The sequence below is a fragment of the Dicentrarchus labrax genome, unplaced genomic scaffold (genome assembly GCF_905237075.1).
Source record: "Dicentrarchus labrax unplaced genomic scaffold, dlabrax2021, whole genome shotgun sequence".
Lineage (NCBI taxonomy): Eukaryota > Metazoa > Chordata > Actinopteri > Moronidae > Dicentrarchus > Dicentrarchus labrax.
This window is the reverse complement of record NW_026136707.1, coordinates 10,063,353-10,085,074: the sequence shown is the minus strand read 5'-3', so window position 1 is coordinate 10,085,074 and position 21,722 is coordinate 10,063,353. Positions and strand designations below refer to the sequence as shown.

Sequence of the window (21,722 nt, the reverse complement as noted above, 5' to 3'; positions counted from 1 at the left end):
ATTGTATTCAGGTTTTTGATGATAGTTCGGAAGGATGACGAACAGACTACTGAACAAGCTTGGTATATCCATGTGTTGTTGCTAGTGCTGATGCAATTGACACAGTACTCTACTGTCTAAGGCCAACCCGCCTAACATTTCATTCATACCAGCAAAATGTTCTACACAAATAGTTTTCCACATACTCAAATACACACATATATTTTATAAGAACATTATTTTAACAACAGATCTCTCCTTCAAGAATGGCATTATATATCTTTATTGTAGCACCATTATTTGACTTCATAGATAGTTGATTGCATATTATCATGCAATTTCAGTGACAAAATACACTCAGTTGCCACCCTTGGCAGGTAATTTAATACACAAAAAACAAACTAATGAAGTGTAATACCACCATGATGAAGATTATGATTTTTTGTTTTTGTTAGGGAGGGTTTTAGAGAGGTGTTGAATCAACTTTATGGTCAGTTTGGAGGCTTTAGTTTAGTTTAGTCTGGTTAGAGGGAAATTAAATCACAGCCATATGAAGTCAAGGATTACATAAGAACAAGACGTACTATGGTCCTTAAGGAGAGATAAAGGGGTTCTGGTAATTAGGTGACATCATAATATACAAATAAAATCCCCCAAAGTCTAACAGCCATAAATAAACTATAATAAAAATGACCTGGATAATATGACTTGAAAAATCTCCTTTAACTTCACTCTTACCATGAGCCATAATTTGACCTTTTATTATTTTTTTTAAATATGGTGGTTACCTGACTTGCAGAAAGTACAGACATTCATCCTCCTGTAGCGCCACCAGCAAGTCAAAACGTTTCGGTTATATGGATTATTTAGTAGAGACATTCATGATCCCCAGACAATGTCTTTGGTGAACTCCTGATGTTTCCTCTCTGTTCTTGGCCAATTATGTGGTAAGAGTTTTATTGGTATACTTTTTTTTTTAATGAAAAAAAAAAAAATCTGTGTTATCTCTTTAAATATAACATATTAAAAGTCTGTCTGGATCTTATAAAATAAAAAATAAAACAATTAAATAGAAGTAGTAGTTGCTGCAGTGTTGACAGAGGTACACATCATCAAGAGGCACACAAACAAACTCTTAGACATCCCATATATGAGCTTTTCCGCTTTCAGCTCAACAGTTAATAAATAAATAAATAAATAAATAAATAAATAAATAAAAGGCCCGTGGTCAGCTGATGGGGGGTTTTGGGATTCAGACCCGCTGATTGGTCGCCTCGTTACGACGGTCAGTCACATGCGTGTGTGTGTGTTTAGTTTCACTTCCGCACTCCGCTAACGTCTGTAGCATGTTAGCTTCTTGGAAGCCACTTCACACATTTTGAGAAGAAAGCGCGTTTATTATCCAGCACCGATAAGCGTGCAGCTTCATTTAAAGCCGTGACTACGTGCACATTTACTTTACTTTCCACCTGCAACAAGAAAACAGCAGCTTTGTTGTTGAATACATAAAACCAGGAAGCGACGTTAGCGTGAGGAAGCTCCCTACATCATCCACTGGACCACATTGTACAAACTACTGTCAGTGTGTCCGGTTAAACTGGACCTAACAAAGAAGCTTCTCCAACTCGTTTAAAGCAGAAGGAGTCATGAAGGTAGGTGCGCAAAGCACCCAAAAGTTCAACTCTTGTAAAGCTTTTATTTATTTATTTTAAACTGTGGAAACTTATTGCCTCATGCGGGGATGAACAGACATTTTGCATTCACATTATTCACATATTTCGGGAAGGCTTTAAATATGTGGTCGCACAACTTATCTTCCCAGTTACACGATAAGGATCGTATTCTGGTTGTCTGTTTCTAGATGTTATTATCCTCTCCTTAGATAAGATAAAGTAGGTTTTTTTTCCAGAACATGGAGAGTTTCCTCCTGGTTTTTTTTTGGTTGAGGAAGCAGATAGATGAGCATGCTGAAGTTGGTTGTTGGTGAACAGGAGGTCTGTAATTTAAAATCCCACCACTTAATTCAAATGATTTCAAATAGTAGTGGACCATATGGGTGCAATCTTCCCTCTTGGTGTATGTAATATACTGACGTGTTGTATTTACTGGAAAGTCAATTGAGGAACAATTTATGGATTAAATAAATCATGCAAAAATGTTAACAAACATAAAATCTAACATTACCATGAAGCAGTCATGTTTATTAATTTGCAGCTTTGAACAGCAGCACATCTTTTGCATGTTTTGATTGAAGTGATTAATCTGTTGATCACCTATCTTCTGTTCATTTCCTTATTGATTAATCAGCTGCTCCTTTCAGTACCACCATGTTTATAGAACTTATACATACATATAACATTTATAAACGGTATGGAAAAACCTTTGATTGTATACAGTATGTCTATATATTGTCTAGCCCTAATTTCAAATGAATAGTATGTCATTGTTTTTGTTGGTTTTTTACCAGGAGGTGAACAGTCGAAGTGGAGGGTCCTTCCTGGTGTGCACCCTGGCTGTTCAGCTGGTCCTGTGTTGGAGTGAGGTGTACACCAGTGACATCACCAAGCGCTGTGGACTGGTCTCTGAGTCTAAGTCTGAACGGACAATCCTCGAACGACTCGAGCCACTCGCCCATAAGAAGTAACAAGTGACTCAATTGTGTACCTGCACTTTCAGTGTCATCGGTTGTTTTTGTGTTGCCTGTTTTCAATCAAAAATCACTTCTAATCACCACGTCTGCCTCCCATATTACTAATTATTTGTTTGTATTTGTTCTCATGTTAACAGCTTTTCAGTAGTGACCAAGGGCAAAACAGATAGTTACACATATACGTTCCAGTTGTGTGGGGAAGCAGCGGGCTTTGCAGAAGCTGGGGTTGTCCAGGTGGACAACAGTAATCCAAGTAAACCAACAATTATTGGCAGGTTCAATGCAACACGGGCCTTTGGAGGAAGTAAGTGTCTGCAAAATATAATAATTTTATCCTGATTTTAAGTTGTTTTAGGCAAACTATGAGCATGATAAACCCAAACTGTTTATTGTTCATTCTTGAATTAACCCTGAACATGAGTCTAACCATTTTAATAATGTGCTTTAGATCAGTATCGTCTCTTCTATTTTTACACACTACTTCCTTTGCAGGTGACTGGGTGATGTTGATCTACGAAAAGGGCGACGCATACGATGGCCACTGCTCCAAAGAAAAGAGGAAAGCCATTGTCATGATCTCTTGCGACAGTAAAAAAGTCATGGTAAGATCACTAGACTTGAGAGAAGAAATGTTAACTTACCATGTGTTCAGACCAGAATTGGCGCTGTGTTGAAATAATAATAATAATAATAATGCAAGGGGCTGTGTTGGTGGGGGCGCATTGCTTTGGGTACAGGTGTGAAGATAACCTATTATCTTGAAACACACACCACCACGTTATGCTTCGGCTTGATGATTGTGAGGTAAACCACAGAGAAAACATGACCTAACTGAACATGGCCTGATGTAGTCTTGCACCCTTTTCTCCTTCTCTTAGTGTGTGTTGCCTTGTATTTTTACCTTTTGTCTCACTCCATCTCACTTCCAGGGCGAGCTGGAGGTGGTGCTGGAGGACAGGGACAGGGATCACGACTGTTTCTACCTGTTTGAGCTGGACTCCAGCGCAGTGTGCCCAGTTGTTCCGTCCCAGCTCAGCACTGGCTCCATAATAGTCATCATGTACGTAAAGACAGTCTGTAAAGACACAAACAGAATCAACATAATATATTATATAATAATAATAATAATGATATAATATTATAGATTATCAGTGATCATAATTCCTCTCTTCTTTCAGTGGGCTCTGTCTTCTGGCTGTTTACCTCATTGGAGGTTTCCTCTACCAGCGACTGATTGTTGGAGCCAAAGGGATGGAACAATTCCCAAATTATGCTTTTTGGGTGGAGGTCGGCAATCTGACAGCGGTAAGCCTCGAGCAAATAATAAATAATGTCATTAAAGGTCCATTATGTAACATTTAGGAGGATCTATTGGCAGAAATATAATGTGTAATATTTATAGGTATGTTTTCATAAGTTTATAAGCACATGAATGTAGGATGTGTAGAATGTGTTGTGTTAGCTTAGAATGAGCTGTTTTTATCTACAGAGGTCACCTTCCTTGGAGGCCTTCATATTGAACCCCCATGTTTCTACAGTAGCCATATTAGACAAACCAAACACTGCCTGTTAATGGAGACCTTTCTGTTTTTTTTTCATGGGTTTCATAGCCACCAACTTTACCACTAGATGCCTCTTAATCCTTCACACTGGACCTTTTTAAAAGATCCTGTTTTTAAGGGAAATTGATTACACCACCGACCCCCTCCTTTCCCTTACAGGATGGGTGTGACTTTGTGTGCCGGTCACGAAATCGCGAGGAAGCCCCTGCGTACAGAGGAGTGGCTGCAGAACCATTAGAAGATGAGCCAGAGGAGAGAGATGACCACTTACTACCTATGTGACCTCAAAATGACAGAAATGGGACAGAAAGTTTCACTGTGTGACACAGTTTACTCTTTCACAGGTTAGATGACGTTGCTGTTAGACACAAGTCTTGTTTTTCATGTGCTGGTTTAGTTTAGGACCTGTTGACACTTTGTGTGTTTACTCCAGACTTGTGCCTAGGGCAACTACTGCAGGATCTGCTTGTTACTAAAGAGAGACAGACCTGTCTCCTCTCCCTACCCCATGCATTTCATTCAGCTGTTTGATTTCAAACAAATGAGGGACTCATTCGAGATTACAAAATGAAAATAAACAGTGACAGTTTTTTTCCATGGAAATCTGGTACAAAGGGGAGAAGTTAAGAAGTTGGATTTCAACATGATTTAAACTTAATGACATACTGCTCATATTTTTCTGCTCCGCTAATGATTGATTGTTGTTTTGAAGTTGGTGCATCCAGCCGTTCTTCCCGGGGTCTTGGTTATGCACTGGAAAGTTACAAAACACACAAGTGCTTTTTCTTGTGTCATCTGGCTTTAATCAGTTTATGTTTTGAAAGTTAGAGACATAATATGAGAATGTAAATGTTTAATTTTAAGTACTGTCACCATGCTTTCAGCCTTCCTACACAAGTATAAATCACTGCAAAACACCATAGCTTCACATAGCTACCATAGCTTCTATATCAATGCTAATATCTCCCTAAACTGGTTGGTATTACCAGCTGCCTGACTGAAACCTGTGCTTGACAGTTATAACTAAACAGCATCTTTTTTTGATGAGAAAGGTTAACAATGCTATTAAATTGATAAACTTACAAATTTGGTATCTGAAGCAAAGCATCCTACGGAAATAAAATGTTTTATTAGATCTCAGATCACTAATTTCTGTACATTAATGCTAATATCTAGTGATGTGCAGTTAGAATAGATTTATTTATGAATTCTGCAAATCATAATTTATGATTTCAAAATGGTATGGTGTATATATATGTAGTATATGTACTTTTCATATAATATGCCATACATTCACAGTAAAAGACCAATGTTCATAATCGCATTAAACTATTTAATAAAAATTATTAATCAGTAAACTGATCTGTCATGATAAAACTGACCCAAACACCAGATACATTGCTAGACAAGAGTAGGTTGTACTTGTCTTTGACCAAATATTCAGGCTTCATTCCTGATACACAGCTTCTTTAGGAGGACAGAGCAACAGTGAAAGCACTTCATTTTCTATACACCATGTATCAATATGTTACGGTTGTAAAGATGTTACTGCTCTGAGGATATCAATAATGAGGTTTGTAATATTTTTAGAAATTTCAAATCTTTGTTAGGAAGTTTAAGTTGTGAATCAAGATACTATATTATTGTCAGTGTGAGCACTTCTGTATGTTTGTGGTTTGTTTCTATAACTTCCGTTTTGTGTTTAATACAGCTGACATTTCTTTGCTTAGCTTGGTGAATCAGCTGCTGGAAAACGATCTGGTGGAACTGGTTACGCCTGTGGTTGTAGTGAACTGAACACCTGCTAGATCAATACAATATAGCCTGTTTGGTAAAAGGATGATTTCAAGCCACAAACCTTTTTTGTTTGTTTTCTGATTCCATCAAAAATAAAATATGAAAGAAGTTAATGTACCATTGTAGTGTTGAACTCCGTACACATCCAAGTGCACTAACCTTTGGAGATTTGATGAGTTTTAAAAGGTTTTCATAATGCACAACACATAATAATAATAATAATTAATAATTATTATTATTATTATTATTATTATTTTAATGAACTTAATGACTAAGATCTTTGTTAATGTTGAGTTGTGTTTTGACCATAAACTTCTTGTGTTTGAGGTTTTAGGTTTCAGGTTTGATCAGTGGTTTTTTCCGAGCCTGAAAGCTAAACGAAAACAAAACTAATTTACCAAGATGACAATTTCCATACAATAGGAAAGAAACATTGGTATGACTAATAAAAATATTAAAATGCACTTGTCTTCCACCAAACAAAAAATGAAACTATTCCCACGACTCATTTAGTGTACTGAGTCTTTCATTTGATTGAAACGTCACAAAAGTGAGATAAAAATTTAAAAAAAAGTCAAGGGCAAACTTGCAGTCTTTTGGTCAAGCAGCATCCTCTGTTAAATGTAAATAAATATAATACTTGTATGGTTGTAAGGGCTTGGAGGTTAAAATAGATCCTGCTGATGTGAGGAAGAGCTGAAATTATGCTGTGAAATTAGTTGTCATGTGGTTTAGAAAACTTTAATTTATTCTGGTAGCTTTGCCAGAGTACTGTCCCTAACAGGCTTCCCTCACCTCTGAGAATACATATAAAACTCTGGATTTCAGGGGCACATATTTCAATAGATTTAAAACTTTTGACATTACTAAACTCCTCTCCAAATTGCATCCTCACTGTCCTCTACTGCCACCTACTGAGCCCCAGCATGTACTGTTCAACATATCATTACAGTCATCACCAAGAGCCAGAGGACTATTTCATAAACCTTTTATTGGTAAACTGCAAAACTACTGAGAAGACTCTTGCATTTACAGACTGTGCGTATGAACGTTTGACACACAAATCCAGGATTGATATCATATTTTCTTCCCGGAATTTGTAATGATGAAGGTGTGGCTGTCTTAGACAATGTAAACTCACACCTTTTAACTAAATGCATATTAAAACTGTATTCATTAAAAAAGGTTTTAATAGATTTTTAAAACCACACTGGTCCTTTAAAGCTAGTCCAATAGATAGATGATACAACTCTCCTTAAAAAGACAAACCAACCCTGTCTTTACATGTCTCTGTGTGTATGGATTAAACAAACAAATGTAGCTTTACCTTTTTGAACTTTCGAGAAAACCACATCTTGTATTGACACTAAATGTATTGTCTCCGGGCTCTAGCTCCATACAAAGCAACCATTCAACATTTTCAGAAATATGCTTATTCTCTTTCTTGCTGAGAGTTAAATGAGAAGATCAATAACATTCTCCTGTTTGAAGCTGGAGCCAGCAGCTGTTCAGTTTAGCTCAGTTTATCTCTCTATCTTATTTTAAGCATGCAGACTTTGGCTTTTGAACAGATATAACTGAAATGAAATGAGATATAACATGTTAATCAGTGAACTTTAAAGGGGTTAATAAGCAGATTTTATTTTTTTTGGCACATGACTATTCAAAATGACTAAAAGTGGGGACGCACCATAATTTGCTGATTATGGGGAATGTTATGATTATTATGAATTATCTGAATAATTAAATTACAGACACCCCCCCCCAATGACTGAAAGCCAAAGTATGCATGCAAAGTAAAGTAAAGTAAAAAATAAATAAAGATTTGTTATTTTGTTTTGTTGAGTTAACTATAGCAATGTAAGTTAGATTTGGTTAGAACAGAGCTATTGGAGTATTAAACCATTAATCTTTGCTTTTTCATATTAACCTTTCTTTATGTGTGCTAATACAACCGAAGAAGAAGAAGAGGAGGAAGAGGAGGAGGAGGAAGAGGAGGAAGAAGAGGAAGAAGAAGAAGAAGAGGAGCACTAAAGGGGCGGGGTTTTGTTGGAGGCAAAAACCCTGAGAGGGGCTTCCGTTGTGTGTGGTTACGACCAAGACCGCAATATAAACTTGATTGCATTTAACTGTGAAAAGGACAGAAATACCGAGGGGGAGGTAAACACACAAGCACGTCGAGAAACACTGAACGTTAACTTCTTGCATGAGTGATAGCCTGCTAGCTGCTAGCTGCTAGCTTTGTGCCTGCAGTGAGCAGTTAGCATAGCCAGCTAGTTACCGTTAGCTCGCCTGTGTTGAAACTTAGCGCTCCTTTTTTCTACTAACGTTATTAAACGTTGGTGTTGGCGCCAGACTGACGGCGTTTACGCTCTTATTTAACACGTCTGCACTCTGCCTTTCTTCGTAACGCGGTTACAAACGTTAATGTGTTGTTTATAGAGAGCTGTTAGCTAACTAAGTCCATTGTAGTTAGCCACAGCTGGCTAGCTTCTCTCTCACTTGGTGTTTTGAGCTTTCCTCCATGTTCTTTTCTCTCGGATCTTCATCTATCATGTTGACAGCTGGCCTGCACATGAAAACGCCACAATGCTGCTGCTCGCCGTGATTTTATGTGTGGCATTGTGTTATTAAAGCTGTTGTGTGTGCAGGGATGTAGCAAGCTGTGATTTATGGGCCCTGTGGAAGAATAACCCTCAAAACAATCCCGAGTAGTGGAAATGTTTTGGGTGTCCTCCTGCAGTGGGTACCTCAGAAGCTGTCTTCCTGTTTATGCTATCAGTGTCTGTTAGAAATGTTAAACCTACTGAGTGGACACAGATTTATGTGTCAGCTAGTAAGTGGTGATTTGAGTTTTCATGTGTGCATTTATTTTATTATTTTGTGTGGAGTGCCGTATTGCATGCTCAACAAGTCTTCATGCTGAGATATTTACAGCTAAGAAGTTTATAAATTAATAGAAATATATATTTTGGATACCAGATTAACATTCAGTCAACTATTTGTGTCTTCTGTGTTTTGAGCAGCAAACATGGATGCAGGTGAAGACCAAAACACAGGCACTACTAATGGAAATCCTCAGGCAAGCGGGAACTCTCGTGCACCCCAGATAGCCCACATGTCTCTATACGAGAGACAGGCTGTGCAGGTGTGTATAGTGTTTGTGTGCTTAAATTGTGAACTGACTAATAATACATAGATATAAAGACTTTTGAATTAGTCTTAAAATAGTGTATGTTTGTTTGTTCAGGCTCTTCAAGCACTTCAAAGACAGCCAAATGCAGCTCAGTACTTCCAACAACTTATGCTGCAGCAACAGATCAGCAGTGCCCAACTCCACAACTTGGCCGCTGTGCAACAGGTAAGCAGAATAATGACAGGAATATGTAGTCAGTGCAAAAATATGGGAAGCAGAAGCATCACACTTTTTAATCTTTTTTTAAAAAATTTCTCTTTAAACAAGGCCACACTTGCAGCTAGTCGTCAGTCCAATACCCCAAGTAACAGCATGTCCCAGGCGCCGACCACAGTAAGTGTTGTATGTATTTTATTAATGTTTTATGAATTACACAGCTAGGTTTGGAAATAACAAGGTAGGTTGGATAGAAATGTCAAATTTTCGGTTCCTCCCAGGTCAACTTAAGCACCACATCTGCAGGAGGTACCATGACCAACCCCCGTCCCCATGGCCCGGCCACTTCTGCAACGACAACAGCTCTCAACCAGTCAGTGTTGCTGGGTGGAAACTCTGCAGGACAGGGACAAATGTATCTTAGGGTGAGTTAAAAATGATTGTGAATATTGTCCATTTTTGGGAAATAATTGCAGTTGTCTGTGCAAGTACAGCAGTAACAAAAGTAAAAACTATTTTATTATACTCCACCTACAGGGAATCCTCCTTTTTTTTAGATGTACACATGTACAAATATGTTTTATTAAGTATTCCATATAGTTAAGGAGTAATTTGTTAAAATACTGTTTACAAGGTTGACCCATATTTCTTGCTCCTCCCATAGGTCAACCGCTCTCTCAGGGCTCCCCTTGCCTCTCAGCTCATCTTCATGCCTGGTGGTACAGCAACAGCTACTGTAGCAACTGTTGCCCAGACGCAGCAGCAGCAGCAGCAGCAACAGCAGCAGCAACAACAACAACAACAACAACAACAACAACAGCAGCAGCAACAGCAACAACAACAACAACAGCAGCAGCAGCAGCATGAAGTTGCTCCTACCACTGCTAGTGCCCAGTGTGACAATGATCAGGTTTGAGGACCATTACCTACCTGTAATATAAAGTCTTAGCTACAAGTCATACAGTCTTAAATATTTTGACTACTTGACTCCACCAAGCACACACCTGCTATTTTGCTCAAATGCATTTCACTACAACCTCCTTTCTTTATCATACAGGTGCAGAATCTGGCCCTACACTGCGCTCCCAGAGCAGTGGCTGTCAAGTCTGAGCTCCCAGAGAGGAAAGATGTTGCCAGCTTTCCTCTCGGTCAACAGCAGCAGCAGCAGACATTTGCCCAGACAGCTCAGCAGCAGCAAGTGCAACCACAACAGCAACAACAAATGGCCAAACCCAACTTTGCGCAGCAGTCCACTGCTAACACTATGACTGTAAAGACTGGAAACCAGGCTGCCATGACTGTTACTCCTGCTGTTTCTGTAGCTCCTTCCTCCACCTCCTCTACAGCACTCCCTCTCTCCCAGCTCCTCCTGTCCTCCTCTGCTGCCCCTGTGATCCTGGTGCCCACCTCAAATGTTCCTACCACAACCCAGGGCTACCCCATTGGCTCAGTGACTCCAAAAGCCAACGTTAACACTCAGACTCTGGTGGTGCAACCCCTACAACAGGCCAGCACTACTGTAGACAAAGGTCCTGTGCCGATCCAGCCCAAGACAGCTCAGGGACACCGCTTACCTATGCAGCTACCCCCTAGACACCCACCTCCCATCCTCCCAGCGCCACCTAGCAACAACCAGGCTACAACTGGAGGGTACAACACTCCCCACATCCCTGTGCAACTTGTAGGAGCCAGGCAAGGCTTAGCAGGAAACGTACAGGCTGTGGCTCTGGCACAAGTACGGAGCAACACCACCCAGGAAAGTACAGCCGGTGGGAATGTCAGTGCAGTTTCCAACAACAGTGCTATGGTAAGATCAACCATTGAAAGAATGTACTTTGTGATGCTGACTCTTAGGTGTAAAGATAACTATCAGTGTACAAGGAATTATAACAGTTTATCCTGCTCTTTTTCTACATACCATTAGTTAAAGCCTGCCATTGGTTCTCTGAAGAGAAAGTCTGACTGTGATGCACCAAATGAGATGGTGACAGAATCTTCAAACTCTGCACACATGAAAGATTCTGCTCCTCCCTTATCCCCTGCCCCTGCAAAGGACTCAGGTATGTCAATTTGTTGTCCCCAAATGAAGCATACATTATAAGAAATACGGGTTGAAAGCTCATTATTTTATTTTCCTTCTCACTAGCCCCCCTTGCAGCTGCCTTCTCATCTCCCCCCACCCTGTCCTTGCCTCTGCCCTTGTCAAGAGTCGGACTTGGGGACAAAGACAGAGCCCCAGTTCCCCAGGCAGTGGTCAAACCTCAAGTCCTCACCCACCTCATTGAGGGCTTTGTGATCCAGGAGGGAGCTGAGCCCTTCCCCGTAAGTTTGCCCCCATGATAACACAGATTTCACCTTAAATCAAATACAATTTGAAATACACTGGCTATGCACTTCTCTGTGTGAAACACCTCCTTACTACCAGGCTTGTATTATATATATGACAGGTTGCTCGACTCCTCAAAGACAGCGATTTTGCCCTGGTTGGCCGCTCAGAGAACGGACCTCCATGTAAGTGCTCAAATAACTCTTATTTTTTAACAATGATACCATGAATCTGTGTGCACGGTCAATATTTCATAAATGTGTAACATAGTTTTATTCTTTCCTCTTCAGTGTTAAAGTGTGAGTACTGTGGAAGCCTCGCCCCTGCCAGCCAGTTCAGAGGATCAAAGAGGTTCTGTTCAAATACTTGTGCTAAGAGGTACGATTTACTTTAGCTTCCCATTTTGGCTTCTTTGTAGTTTGGTAATGTCGTACATTTACCAGCCAGAAGCAACATTTTATTCGACCAGGGCAAGCGGCAAATCGTTATTGTTGTCCCGCTTAAATAAACATAAGCAATAGGACACAAGACTGTACGAGGGGTTGCCACTGATTGAACCTAATTAGCACATTGTGCAAATTGGCATGAAGTAAAAACTGCAAGATAGATACACATAGGAGAATTAAAAACCTTTGAAATGTCTTCCTGTATAATAACTGTGTTCCTGGATCCACAGGTATAATGTAAGCTGCAGCCAACACTTCAAGACAAGCAGAGGGAGAAGTGGTGCAGGCCTGGCACCACCTCCAGCACCCAGTGAGAGCGCTGCCAGGAGAAGGGGCCCCACTCGCAGGAGCAGTTCTAATAACACCTGTAATAAAATATCAAACAGACATCTAGCTGTCAAGGTAAGAGTAGTTTTATGGATGAGGCTGGTGATATTCAATATTTCTGTCAACAATTGTTGGACACAAATCCCATTTAAAAAAAATAAAAATTAAAAAATAAAAACCAACAATGAATTCATCCTAACAAGTATTACCAGTGTATGTAAAGTCTGATGTGGAAATCCATTGTTTTTCAAAGACTACACATTAGAAAGAAAGTATTGAGTCACACTTTGGTTTTCCTTTGTGTGTTTCATGGAATATGTTGATAGTAAAAACAATATAGAACATTTCTAGCCTTATGTCTTTATATCATGTGGTTACATTATCAACAAATACAGCTTACTTTCTGAAAATTTATTGTTGGTTTTTGTATCTGAATCTCCACTCTTTTGGGTCATAGTGTCACTCTGAGTCCAGCCGCTCGGAGGACGTATCCAGTGACGGGGAAGGAGAGGAGGACGATTCTCCCTCACTGTCCCCAAGCTCTTCACACTCCTGCTCAAGAGCTGGGCACAGCGCTCCTCCGTCAGACAGCTCAGCTCCTGGAAGCCTCCCACTAGAGGGGGCTAACTTTCTCTCTGCAACTCCTGCTCAGTGGAGTGTGGAAGAAGTCTGCAGGTTTATCTCTTCACTTCAAGGTGGGTGTTCAGTGATGAGATAACAGTTATGTTGTAAGTGTTGCCATGTCTCCTGTTCTCTTTTTGTACTAATTCTATCTTCTGGTCTTGTGTACAGGCTGTGAGGAGTTGGCTGCCCAGTTCCTGTCACAGGAAATAGACGGGCAGGCTCTGTTGCTTCTGCGAGAGGACCATCTCATCTCCACCATGAATATCAAGCTGGGTCCAGCTCTCAAGATCTGTGCCTCTATCAACACCCTGCGTGAGTGATGCAGTCAGTGCTTCAGAGGGACAGCAGGATCCTTTTCTAATTGATGATTTCTCACTGGAATCAATATCTCGACTTACTCCTCTTTAGTAAGAAGAAACTAAGCTCTATGGCAAGGTGGGAAACTTTTTGACTGAACTTTTTGAAATGTGAACATCTTCCAGCCACTGACAAATAAATATTTAAATTCACCAGCCACTCAATAGTCAATCATTGTGAAATCTCTACCAGCCACTTTCATATTTTACCAGCATGTGGCTGGTGCTGATTTCCCACTCTGGGGGGACAATAAACACAAAACAGTGGTGCACCATCAATCATGTGGAGACATGGACAGTTTACTTTCTGGACATTGAATGTGCAAAAACATGTATGTATACTGTTATGTGTGAGTGGTGAGCATGGACAGTCTGAAGTATCCATGTCAGTGGTGTTTGTCAGTTTTTTTTTCTGTCGCTGTGTAGAGGCCTTTTGTATGTATTCTCTTGTGAAACTGTGCAAATCTGCCAGTCTGCAGTAATCTGTGCTAGATCTTCTAGCTAGGACAGTTTACCTGTTGGGTAAAAAAAACAAAACAAAAAAAGAAACGTTGCCTTCTTGCTGTATTTCAAAGGGTGCTTTAACTTTAGTGATATATGATTTGAAGTGATGTCAAAAACAGTCCACTTCACTTTAAAGGAAACAGTTCATCCCAAAATCTAAAATAAATGTTTTTCTCTCTCACCTGTAGTTCCATTTATAGATCTAGATCAGGTGTTGGCCAAAGTTTTTTCTCTTGGAGGGCCAAAACTGAAACTTAATGGTGGGTCACAGGCCAAAAGCACCTATCGGACTGTATTGTTAAGATGCCAAATGGTACCTGTTGGCAAATCCTGGGCGCCACTTTAGGCAGCCGTGATCTAGATTGTTTTAGTGAGAGTTACTTACTTTTGTAGGTACAGTATGTCTGCCTTCTCTCAAACATAATGGAACTAGATGGCACTCGGCTTGTGGTGCCAAAAAATAAGTTTGAAAAACTCAACAGCAATATCTCTTTCTAGAAATCATGACCCAGTTACTCAAGTTGATGTACAGATCTTGTTGTGAGCAGTTTCTTTTGGCGCTTTGAGTTCCATTATATTTGAGAGAAAGCAGATATCTCTGACTGATATCTCCAAAACTCTTCAACTCACACCAAAACAGTCTAGATGGATAAATAGTACTACAGATAAGAGGAAAAATATGTATTTTAAATTTTCATGTGAACTGCCCCTTAAATATTTCAGTCTTTTAGTAGTTGTTATTTTATCATAGATGTTCAATCCAGGCTCCAATCACATCGAGCAAAGGACACTCAAAAAGCCTGGTTTATTTTAGTTACTTTTACCAGTTATTAAAAGTTTAGTTTTGTATCTTTTCCATTTTGTACTACAATCAAAATTATTTTTTCATGAATACGATATAGTTTTAGTAGCTTTAATCAACTTAACTACCTGAAAATAGGTATTCCTCATGGTTTGGTCTCTCAAGGGCTGAGTGGAAGTTTTCTGTGTACATGTATGCAGTACTACCAATAAACAATACCTGTTACTGGACATGTGTGTGCTTTTATTACCCCCATGATGCCCACTTGAAAATGGGAAAAGATTATTGTAGGACCTGTGCTATTTTCATTCACATTTGAGTTTGTGTAAACAGCTCATAGAGAAAATATTGAACGCTATAATAGCATAAATACATTTATGTACCCTTCATTTCCATAATGCATAATATAGAATCATACAAAAACATGGTTATAACATATAATACATCTGTTAATATACATTTGCTTCAGATTGTAAACAAGATTTGTAACCATCATATATTGACAGTATCAACTACAAGTTCATGATGCAGCAGCTGTACATAGGTCAAGTTTACATTTCTTAAAGTGTACTACTAGAAAATTTCCCCTTTGTATCTCCCCAACTAAACCTCAAAGGAATAGGAATAGCCTATACAGACAAGGACACACAAAAATGAGGTCTTAGATGAAAATGAATGGCTTCCAAAGATAAACAACCCATTTTACATGCCATTTTTCCTCATTTACTGAAGTAAGATAATACATAACAAAACAATTTTGGGTCCCAAAGTTCTCATAAACAGAGTTTGAAACACTTTTATTGCACCTAAAAGATATTTTTTTGTACAAGTGCACCTTTGGGGTACCACTGGGGAGAATAGTGCAGTTTATTTTGCTGGCATGGGCACTGATCAGAAAACAGTGTAGCTGTTGGTTTCCCCATATCCTGCCTGCTGCAGGTACTGCTCAATGTTAACTGTCCCTGACACCTTGAGGACTTTTTCAGAGGCACTTTTCTCTCCTGAGAGGAGCTTTCGGCTCACCTCATCCAGAGAGGGTCGATCTTGATCCTTCCACTGGCAACAACCCTTAATGATGGCGTATCTGAGGGAGAGAGAAAATAGTCTGAGTTTAACAGCACATTTGTTAAAGAGAGAAGCTCTGCTTCAGGTTTGGTTGTGTGTTATCTGCAGAATGCAGCGAATACTTACAGCGCGTTGGAACAGTTTGAAGGTTTTTTCAGATTTTTCCCTCGTTGATGAAACTGCAGAAGCTCATTAACTGAGATGTCTGCAAACGGAGCTTCACCTTGACAGAAAATAATAGAGATGGATGAAATCCTCTATCAAGGTATACTGTATGTACTGTTACATTGCAATATCAATATACAGCATGTAAAGTACATTTTCTACAAAATCAATAGAGAAACTGAAGCCAGATGGACACATTTTTGGCTCATCGAGAAATACAGATTAAGGTACTAAATCATATATTAAAATTCAATATTGCTATAAAGAAGTCCTGTTTGTGGGATTGCAATAATGCCTACAATTGTCTAACACCACCAGGGATTTTGTGTTGAAGTAATAGATAACGCAGTATAAATTATATTATTCATGAACTATGTTCCCAGAAGTTAAAGGTAAACTTACCCAATGTTGCCATTTCATACAGTAAGATGCCAAAGGACCAGCTAGAAAGGGGACACACAGAGGCAAATACTGGTTAGAGTCTTCTATTCAGTAAATGGTGTATATACTTACGTAATATACTTACACAACATGCATTTCATGCCTCTCTGCAGATAAGCTAGTAGCAATATTTAATAAATCATTTGTTTTTTTATGCTGCAGCAACGTCTGCATTGGAACAGAAAAACTCACATGTCGCTGCTCTGACCAGCTGGTCTCTTGGCTAACAGCTCTGGTGCCTGCCATTTCTTCATGCTGGGATCATCTTTCTGAGTGGCTCCCTGGTTCTTCCTTGTGTAGACCCCATGCAGGCCCCAAAGCTTGGCTGTGAACTCTTTGGTGACCAGTACGCTACGGGCACGAATGTTTCCGTGGAGAAGATCTTTGCTGTGAAGGAACTCCTGATAGGGCAAAAGACAAGGATTAATCTCAGGATTAAACACAGACACCTGATTGATTTCAGTTCAGTCAGTCATCTATGATTACATGATGTAAATATGTAAAGTTCTTCCTAAAACTGCATTTTAGAGCGTACGTGTTAGACAGTATGTTTGTATTAAGTAAATTAATGGATTAAAGCACTTTAGTCCCAATTGAAATTTCTCAAAACTATTGGATGGATTGCCATCAAATTTCTGAATATATTTATGGTCCCTTTCTTGTTTCAGAAATTCATGTTTCCCACAGAATGAGTTGAAATAAACTTCTCTTACTAAATCATTTAACACTACATTTTATAATCCTCGTGAGGGAAGCACCTTTCTGTGTGGAGTTTGCATGTTCTCCCATGTGTGCATGGGTTTCACCCCAGGTAAACTTTACCTGCTAACTGTTAAAATGCTGCTTAGAGCATTTAGTTTAAAGTACCACTGTGCCAACGTACAGACCCCAGAGCTGCCAGCATGAGTGTAAACTATATATGTAAATGATATTGACGGATAAAGAAATGAGACAATGATACAAAAACACAAGAAAATTGGATCATTGTCAGGAAACCCAGTCAACAAGTCAATGCTGAGATTGGGTCAGGACAGGGTTATTGTATGTCAGTGATTAGAAAGTCAAACGTGTGCTTTAAAAAAGGTGAGGACATATTTATTAGCATACTAACCAGTGCTGAGGCCACCTGTTTGGCCATGGAGAATATTCTTCTCTCAGTCATTTCACACGGAGGATCCACCTTTTCCTGAAAAAACAAAACAAAACAAGAACAAGAAGAGAAGTTATTTTGCCATTTGGAAGATGACACAATCATTACTTTGCCACTTTATGAGTGTTTTTCTTTCTTTAAATACATGGTTTGAAGTGAGTTAACACATATTGCAGCAGTGTATCCTCTGTAAAAAATATACCTGTCTGCATCGCCACAGGAAGCTGAGCATGTCTCTGTTCTCCAGCTCTTCCACGACTGTAACCAGAGGAGCTCGAAGTGAGACCACACCAAGAAGCTCTGGCAGGAAGGGATGTGGTCCCAGCTGGGCCAAGAAGGATGCAAATCCCAGGAAGTTGTGTCTTTCTGTGGCATCAGCGGAGTCTGAGAAGGGCAAGAATGAGAGGAAGATGAAGGAGCATTGCAGTTACAGAAACCATGTAATGAAAATCAGATGAGAAAGACCTGCAAATGAGACAATTAAGCACTTTTCTCATGAACCACAAACAAACTTCCAGTATATTCAAGTTCCTCACCATTTAGAACTCGCAGCACCACATTCCTGTTTTCCATGCGTGCCCTGTAGAGGGACACAGAGGAGTCGGAGCGCAGGGAGAAGGAAGTAGGCAGAGGGGAGACCAGGTTGAAGGACTCGGGCAGCCTCTGGCGGGGCAGCTCTCTGGGCTGGACAATGGGAGTGAAACTGGGTTTGAAGGGCTGCGGTGGGGGGCTGGGTTGGAAAGAAGGTGTGGCCACAGACATGGAGAGGCTTTTGGAGGGGTAAGTGTTCGGGGGGTGGAAGGTGGAGTAGGAACTGGGCATGTCCAGAGCAATGCTTTCATGCTCCAGGACATTGATACCTGGTGGAGCTGTGGACAGAGAGTTAGGGGAGAGACGGAGAGGGAGAACAAGAATAATTATCATTAGAGATAAGTGCAAACAAGAGTACATACGTCAAAAGAACTATTTATCTTTGTGCAGCTGAACTGAAACTTAGATATGAAGAGAGATTATTGATCTGACTGATGAAAAGAACAAGACAAAACCTCTTTGCTGCCATAAATACCAGTGTACACGTGTAAATCCCAATAAAAAAAGAACTTTAGGTTCTGGGCAGCTTTATGATTTGATAAATTGACAACATGATAAATCTGACTTATAAGTAAAAGGTGCTAAACAAAGACAAAAATCAATACACATTAAATTAAGCAAAATGAACCTAGAATCTTAAGCACACCTTTTACAGAAAGCAAAATACAGTAAATATACATATAGAAACAGCTTCCTGACTGTTGTGTAGATCCAATTTAATTTCTGTGATATGATTTCATTCATTTGAAACAAACTTGTGTCTATTCCAGTTTCCTACCATCAATCCCATGCAGCACTCTCCTGGTGGGCGCCTTTGTGGTCTGTGGACGGATGCGATCGACTCTCTCCGGACAATAGCGTAGCAGGATAATGAAGACCAGAGTGACCAGGAAGCTGGACAGCAGCAAGATTGGCACAACGATCACCTCCTGCTCATACACACGGATCTCTGCAAACAGGAGCAGACACAATACTTACAATCACTCAGCGAGTCTGAGGGACAGTGATCTTAAAGTGGCAGACACTGTTTGTCTATGCTGTCTGTTCATCTGTCAACAGACAGCATTTAAAAACATTTAACCTCAAGGCCTCCAATGGACCAGACCAAGTTAGAGGTCAAAGTAAAACTTACCACAAATTGTATCTCCGTGATTGCAGCGGAAGTCTGCTTCTGATAATGAAGACATCCTGTTGCATGTAAAGAGAGATGAGATTATAGAAATGTTGCAAACACACTCTTCACACAGTCTAACCTTCAGTCGGATTGCAGTATTTCCACATGTTTACAGTTGTTGTGTATTAGCTCCAGGGAATTTTTACAAAAAACGTGTAAGTGTTTGTTGTGGATACACAAGTAGGTGTAGAGAATAAAAACAACAGATAAAGTGACAGTGGCAGTCCCCTGAAACGCATCGAGTCTTGGACTGAATCTGTAATAGTAACACGACTCTTTACAAGGTATCCAGTATGAGAAGGTGTCTGAGAAACGTGTAACTGAGACCAGGAACTTCAGATGTTGTATCACTGTCTCTGAGGTATGCCAAACTCTCAGTAATAACTCTGACACCTCACTGTAACACAACATATGATCATTTAGGACTTACACAGACTTTTAAATGCTCAATTTTAAGGTGATGTAATTATATGACCTAGTTGAAGACATAAGATAAACCCTTCACCAAAGCTGCATGTATAGAAAAAAATGTATCATCTTTAATTGAGGAATATCTGAATTTAAAGTTGCTTTAAATGCAGTGTATAATAGTAATAGAACTGTCACTGCAGCCACACAGGGAAGCTCTTCATCCATATTATCCTCCTTTTACGTCACATCCAAGATCTCTAAACCTGTTCATCTACATTTTTTGAAGCATAAATGCTAGTGTAACTACACACCCAAAGGCCAAACATAAGTGGAAAAAACAGCACCAGATTCGGTGTCATGTTCATAACAGAAAGACTAGCAGAGTGACAGTTTTTTATTAAATTAACATCATGCATTAACATTATCTCTCTCTACCTCAGAGCTACATTAACAATATATAACAGTATGATAGAAAACACATTTAGTGTTTAAAATCTTTACCTCAGCTCCCTTCAGTTTGTGTCCTATAGCCCAAAGAAAATGTTTGATCCTGTTATTTCAGGCTCATGTTTCCCTCCTTCACACAGTCAGACACTTTTCACACATCCTCCCAGCTGAATGTGGAGTCCGGGTTCAGCCTTGCTGCTCAGATCTTCATTGTCTTTGTTTTTCTCTGGTGATTTGTCAGACTCAGGGGATCAATGTGCTGCTCTCTGTTTGTCCACCTTCAGTGTTTTCTTAACTCCACCCTCCTCACCTACACCTCGTCCGTCTTCTCTCTTATTTACCTCTTCCTTCTTCCTCCTTCCTGTCTCTCTCCTTCTCAGATTAAGATGTGATGCATCGCACTGACATCAGGTTTACGGCAATCCGGTCTCACTCTGCCTCTCTTTGAGTTTGCTCTACAACATTCTGCATTTAGTTTCTTCTCTTAAGTCGACATATGTCAGCTACCTCTGGCCGTGCCTTCTCCTCTTTGTCTAGGGAAACTGGTCCTGCTGCTCCTTGTCATTTTTAGTCCTTTTGTTGTTTGGCCTTCATTCCACTGGAACTCGAAAGACAAGATTTGCAGTCTCTGGAGTATTTACTCAACAATAATGAACTGAATTTCTTTCCACAATAAGAAACTGAATTTCTTTCCAGGTACAGGCATTAAACATATTAAAATATTTTTTGAAACAAATATAAATGATATACTGTCAGTTAAGATAATACATTATTGCAGTGGTGGAAGAAGTCCTTAAACCTTTACTTAAACAAAAGTACCAATTCAACAATGTAAAATTACTCAAATACAAATAAAAGTCCTGCATTAAAATTTTTTCTTAATTTCTTAATTGATAATTTAATTATTTATCAAATTATTTGTTGTTAATACTGATGCCTTAATACATAAGTAATATTTTACTGATGCAGCTGGTTGAGGTGCAGTTTTGCTGCACAGATTTGTATTCATTTTGATGAGGGGCCCCAACTAGACACTGATTATTTCTAAGAGATCACAAGACAAAAAGATCGAGAACTAATTGAATATATAATACTGCATTTCCTTAGCTTACAGTGTGTTAAAAATATAATTCTAAAAATAAACAAGTTTAATTATAGGTGTCAAACAAATGTAGTGAAATAAAATGTATAATATTTCCCTCTGAAATGGACATTGCATGCAATCACCTCAAACTTGTACCGAAGTACAGTGCACTGTTTGTTGAAATTAGAACATTTAAGTGTTTTCAAATTGATATAATAACAAGGGTTTTATCCAACCATCCATTATCTATACCCACATCCTGTTTAGTGTGTCTAGGGGGTGGAGTATATCCGAGCTCACATTGGGAAAGAGGAGGGTTACACCCTGACAGTCTACCACAAAGCAAACACAAGAAGACAACCACATACCCACTAACATTAATAGCTACGGGCCATTTAGTTTCTAATTCATCCGACCTGCATGTATTTGGACTGTGGGATGAAACCCACACAGAAAGACATCTGCCTCA

At 39.5% G+C, this 21,722-nt stretch overlaps 3 protein-coding genes across 5 annotated transcripts; 2 read left to right on the top strand and 1 right to left on the bottom strand.

The window, feature by feature from the left end:
* The first annotated feature begins 1,288 nt into the window (after positions 1-1,288).
* m6pr (mannose-6-phosphate receptor (cation dependent)) lies at positions 1,289-6,101 on the top strand. The gene is made up of 7 exons (XM_051406160.1): positions 1,289-1,631; positions 2,447-2,619; positions 2,767-2,933; positions 3,122-3,231; positions 3,559-3,689; positions 3,808-3,934; positions 4,351-6,101. The coding sequence occupies exons 1-7, from the start codon at positions 1,626-1,628 to the stop codon at positions 4,471-4,473; spliced, it is 837 nt and encodes a 278-aa protein (XP_051262120.1). The 5' UTR covers positions 1,289-1,625; the 3' UTR covers positions 4,474-6,101.
* A 1,930-nt stretch (positions 6,102-8,031) lies between these two features.
* phc1 (polyhomeotic homolog 1) lies at positions 8,032-14,955 on the top strand. Of its 3 annotated transcripts, none has more exons than XM_051406028.1 (14): positions 8,032-8,148; positions 9,015-9,136; positions 9,239-9,349; positions 9,452-9,526; positions 9,622-9,765; positions 10,005-10,250; positions 10,398-11,147; positions 11,265-11,400; positions 11,487-11,662; positions 11,788-11,851; positions 11,957-12,044; positions 12,343-12,514; positions 12,897-13,134; positions 13,232-14,955. In XM_051406028.1, exons 2-14 carry the CDS (start codon positions 9,020-9,022, stop codon positions 13,381-13,383), a joined length of 2,469 nt encoding a protein of 822 aa, XP_051261988.1. In that variant the 5' UTR covers positions 8,032-8,148; positions 9,015-9,019; the 3' UTR covers positions 13,384-14,955. The 3 variants fall into 3 exon arrangements, with proteins under 3 accessions (XP_051261988.1, XP_051261986.1, XP_051261987.1); XM_051406026.1 differs by lacking the exon at positions 8,032-8,148 and adding an exon at positions 8,173-8,824; XM_051406027.1 differs by lacking the exon at positions 8,032-8,148 and adding an exon at positions 8,174-8,824 and having other exon boundaries at positions 9,452-9,517.
* Positions 14,948-20,709, bottom strand: styk1b (serine/threonine/tyrosine kinase 1b). Its single transcript, XM_051406121.1, has 10 exons — positions 20,224-20,709; positions 19,270-19,325; positions 18,916-19,086; positions 18,083-18,415; positions 17,749-17,930; positions 17,508-17,582; positions 16,589-16,797; positions 16,358-16,398; positions 15,917-16,013; positions 14,948-15,809 (listed from the first exon to the last, which is right to left on the bottom strand). The coding sequence occupies exons 2-10, from the start codon at positions 19,322-19,324 to the stop codon at positions 15,617-15,619; spliced, it is 1,356 nt and encodes a 451-aa protein (XP_051262081.1). The 5' UTR covers position 19,325; positions 20,224-20,709; the 3' UTR covers positions 14,948-15,616.
* Between the last annotated feature and the right edge of the window lie 1,013 nt (positions 20,710-21,722).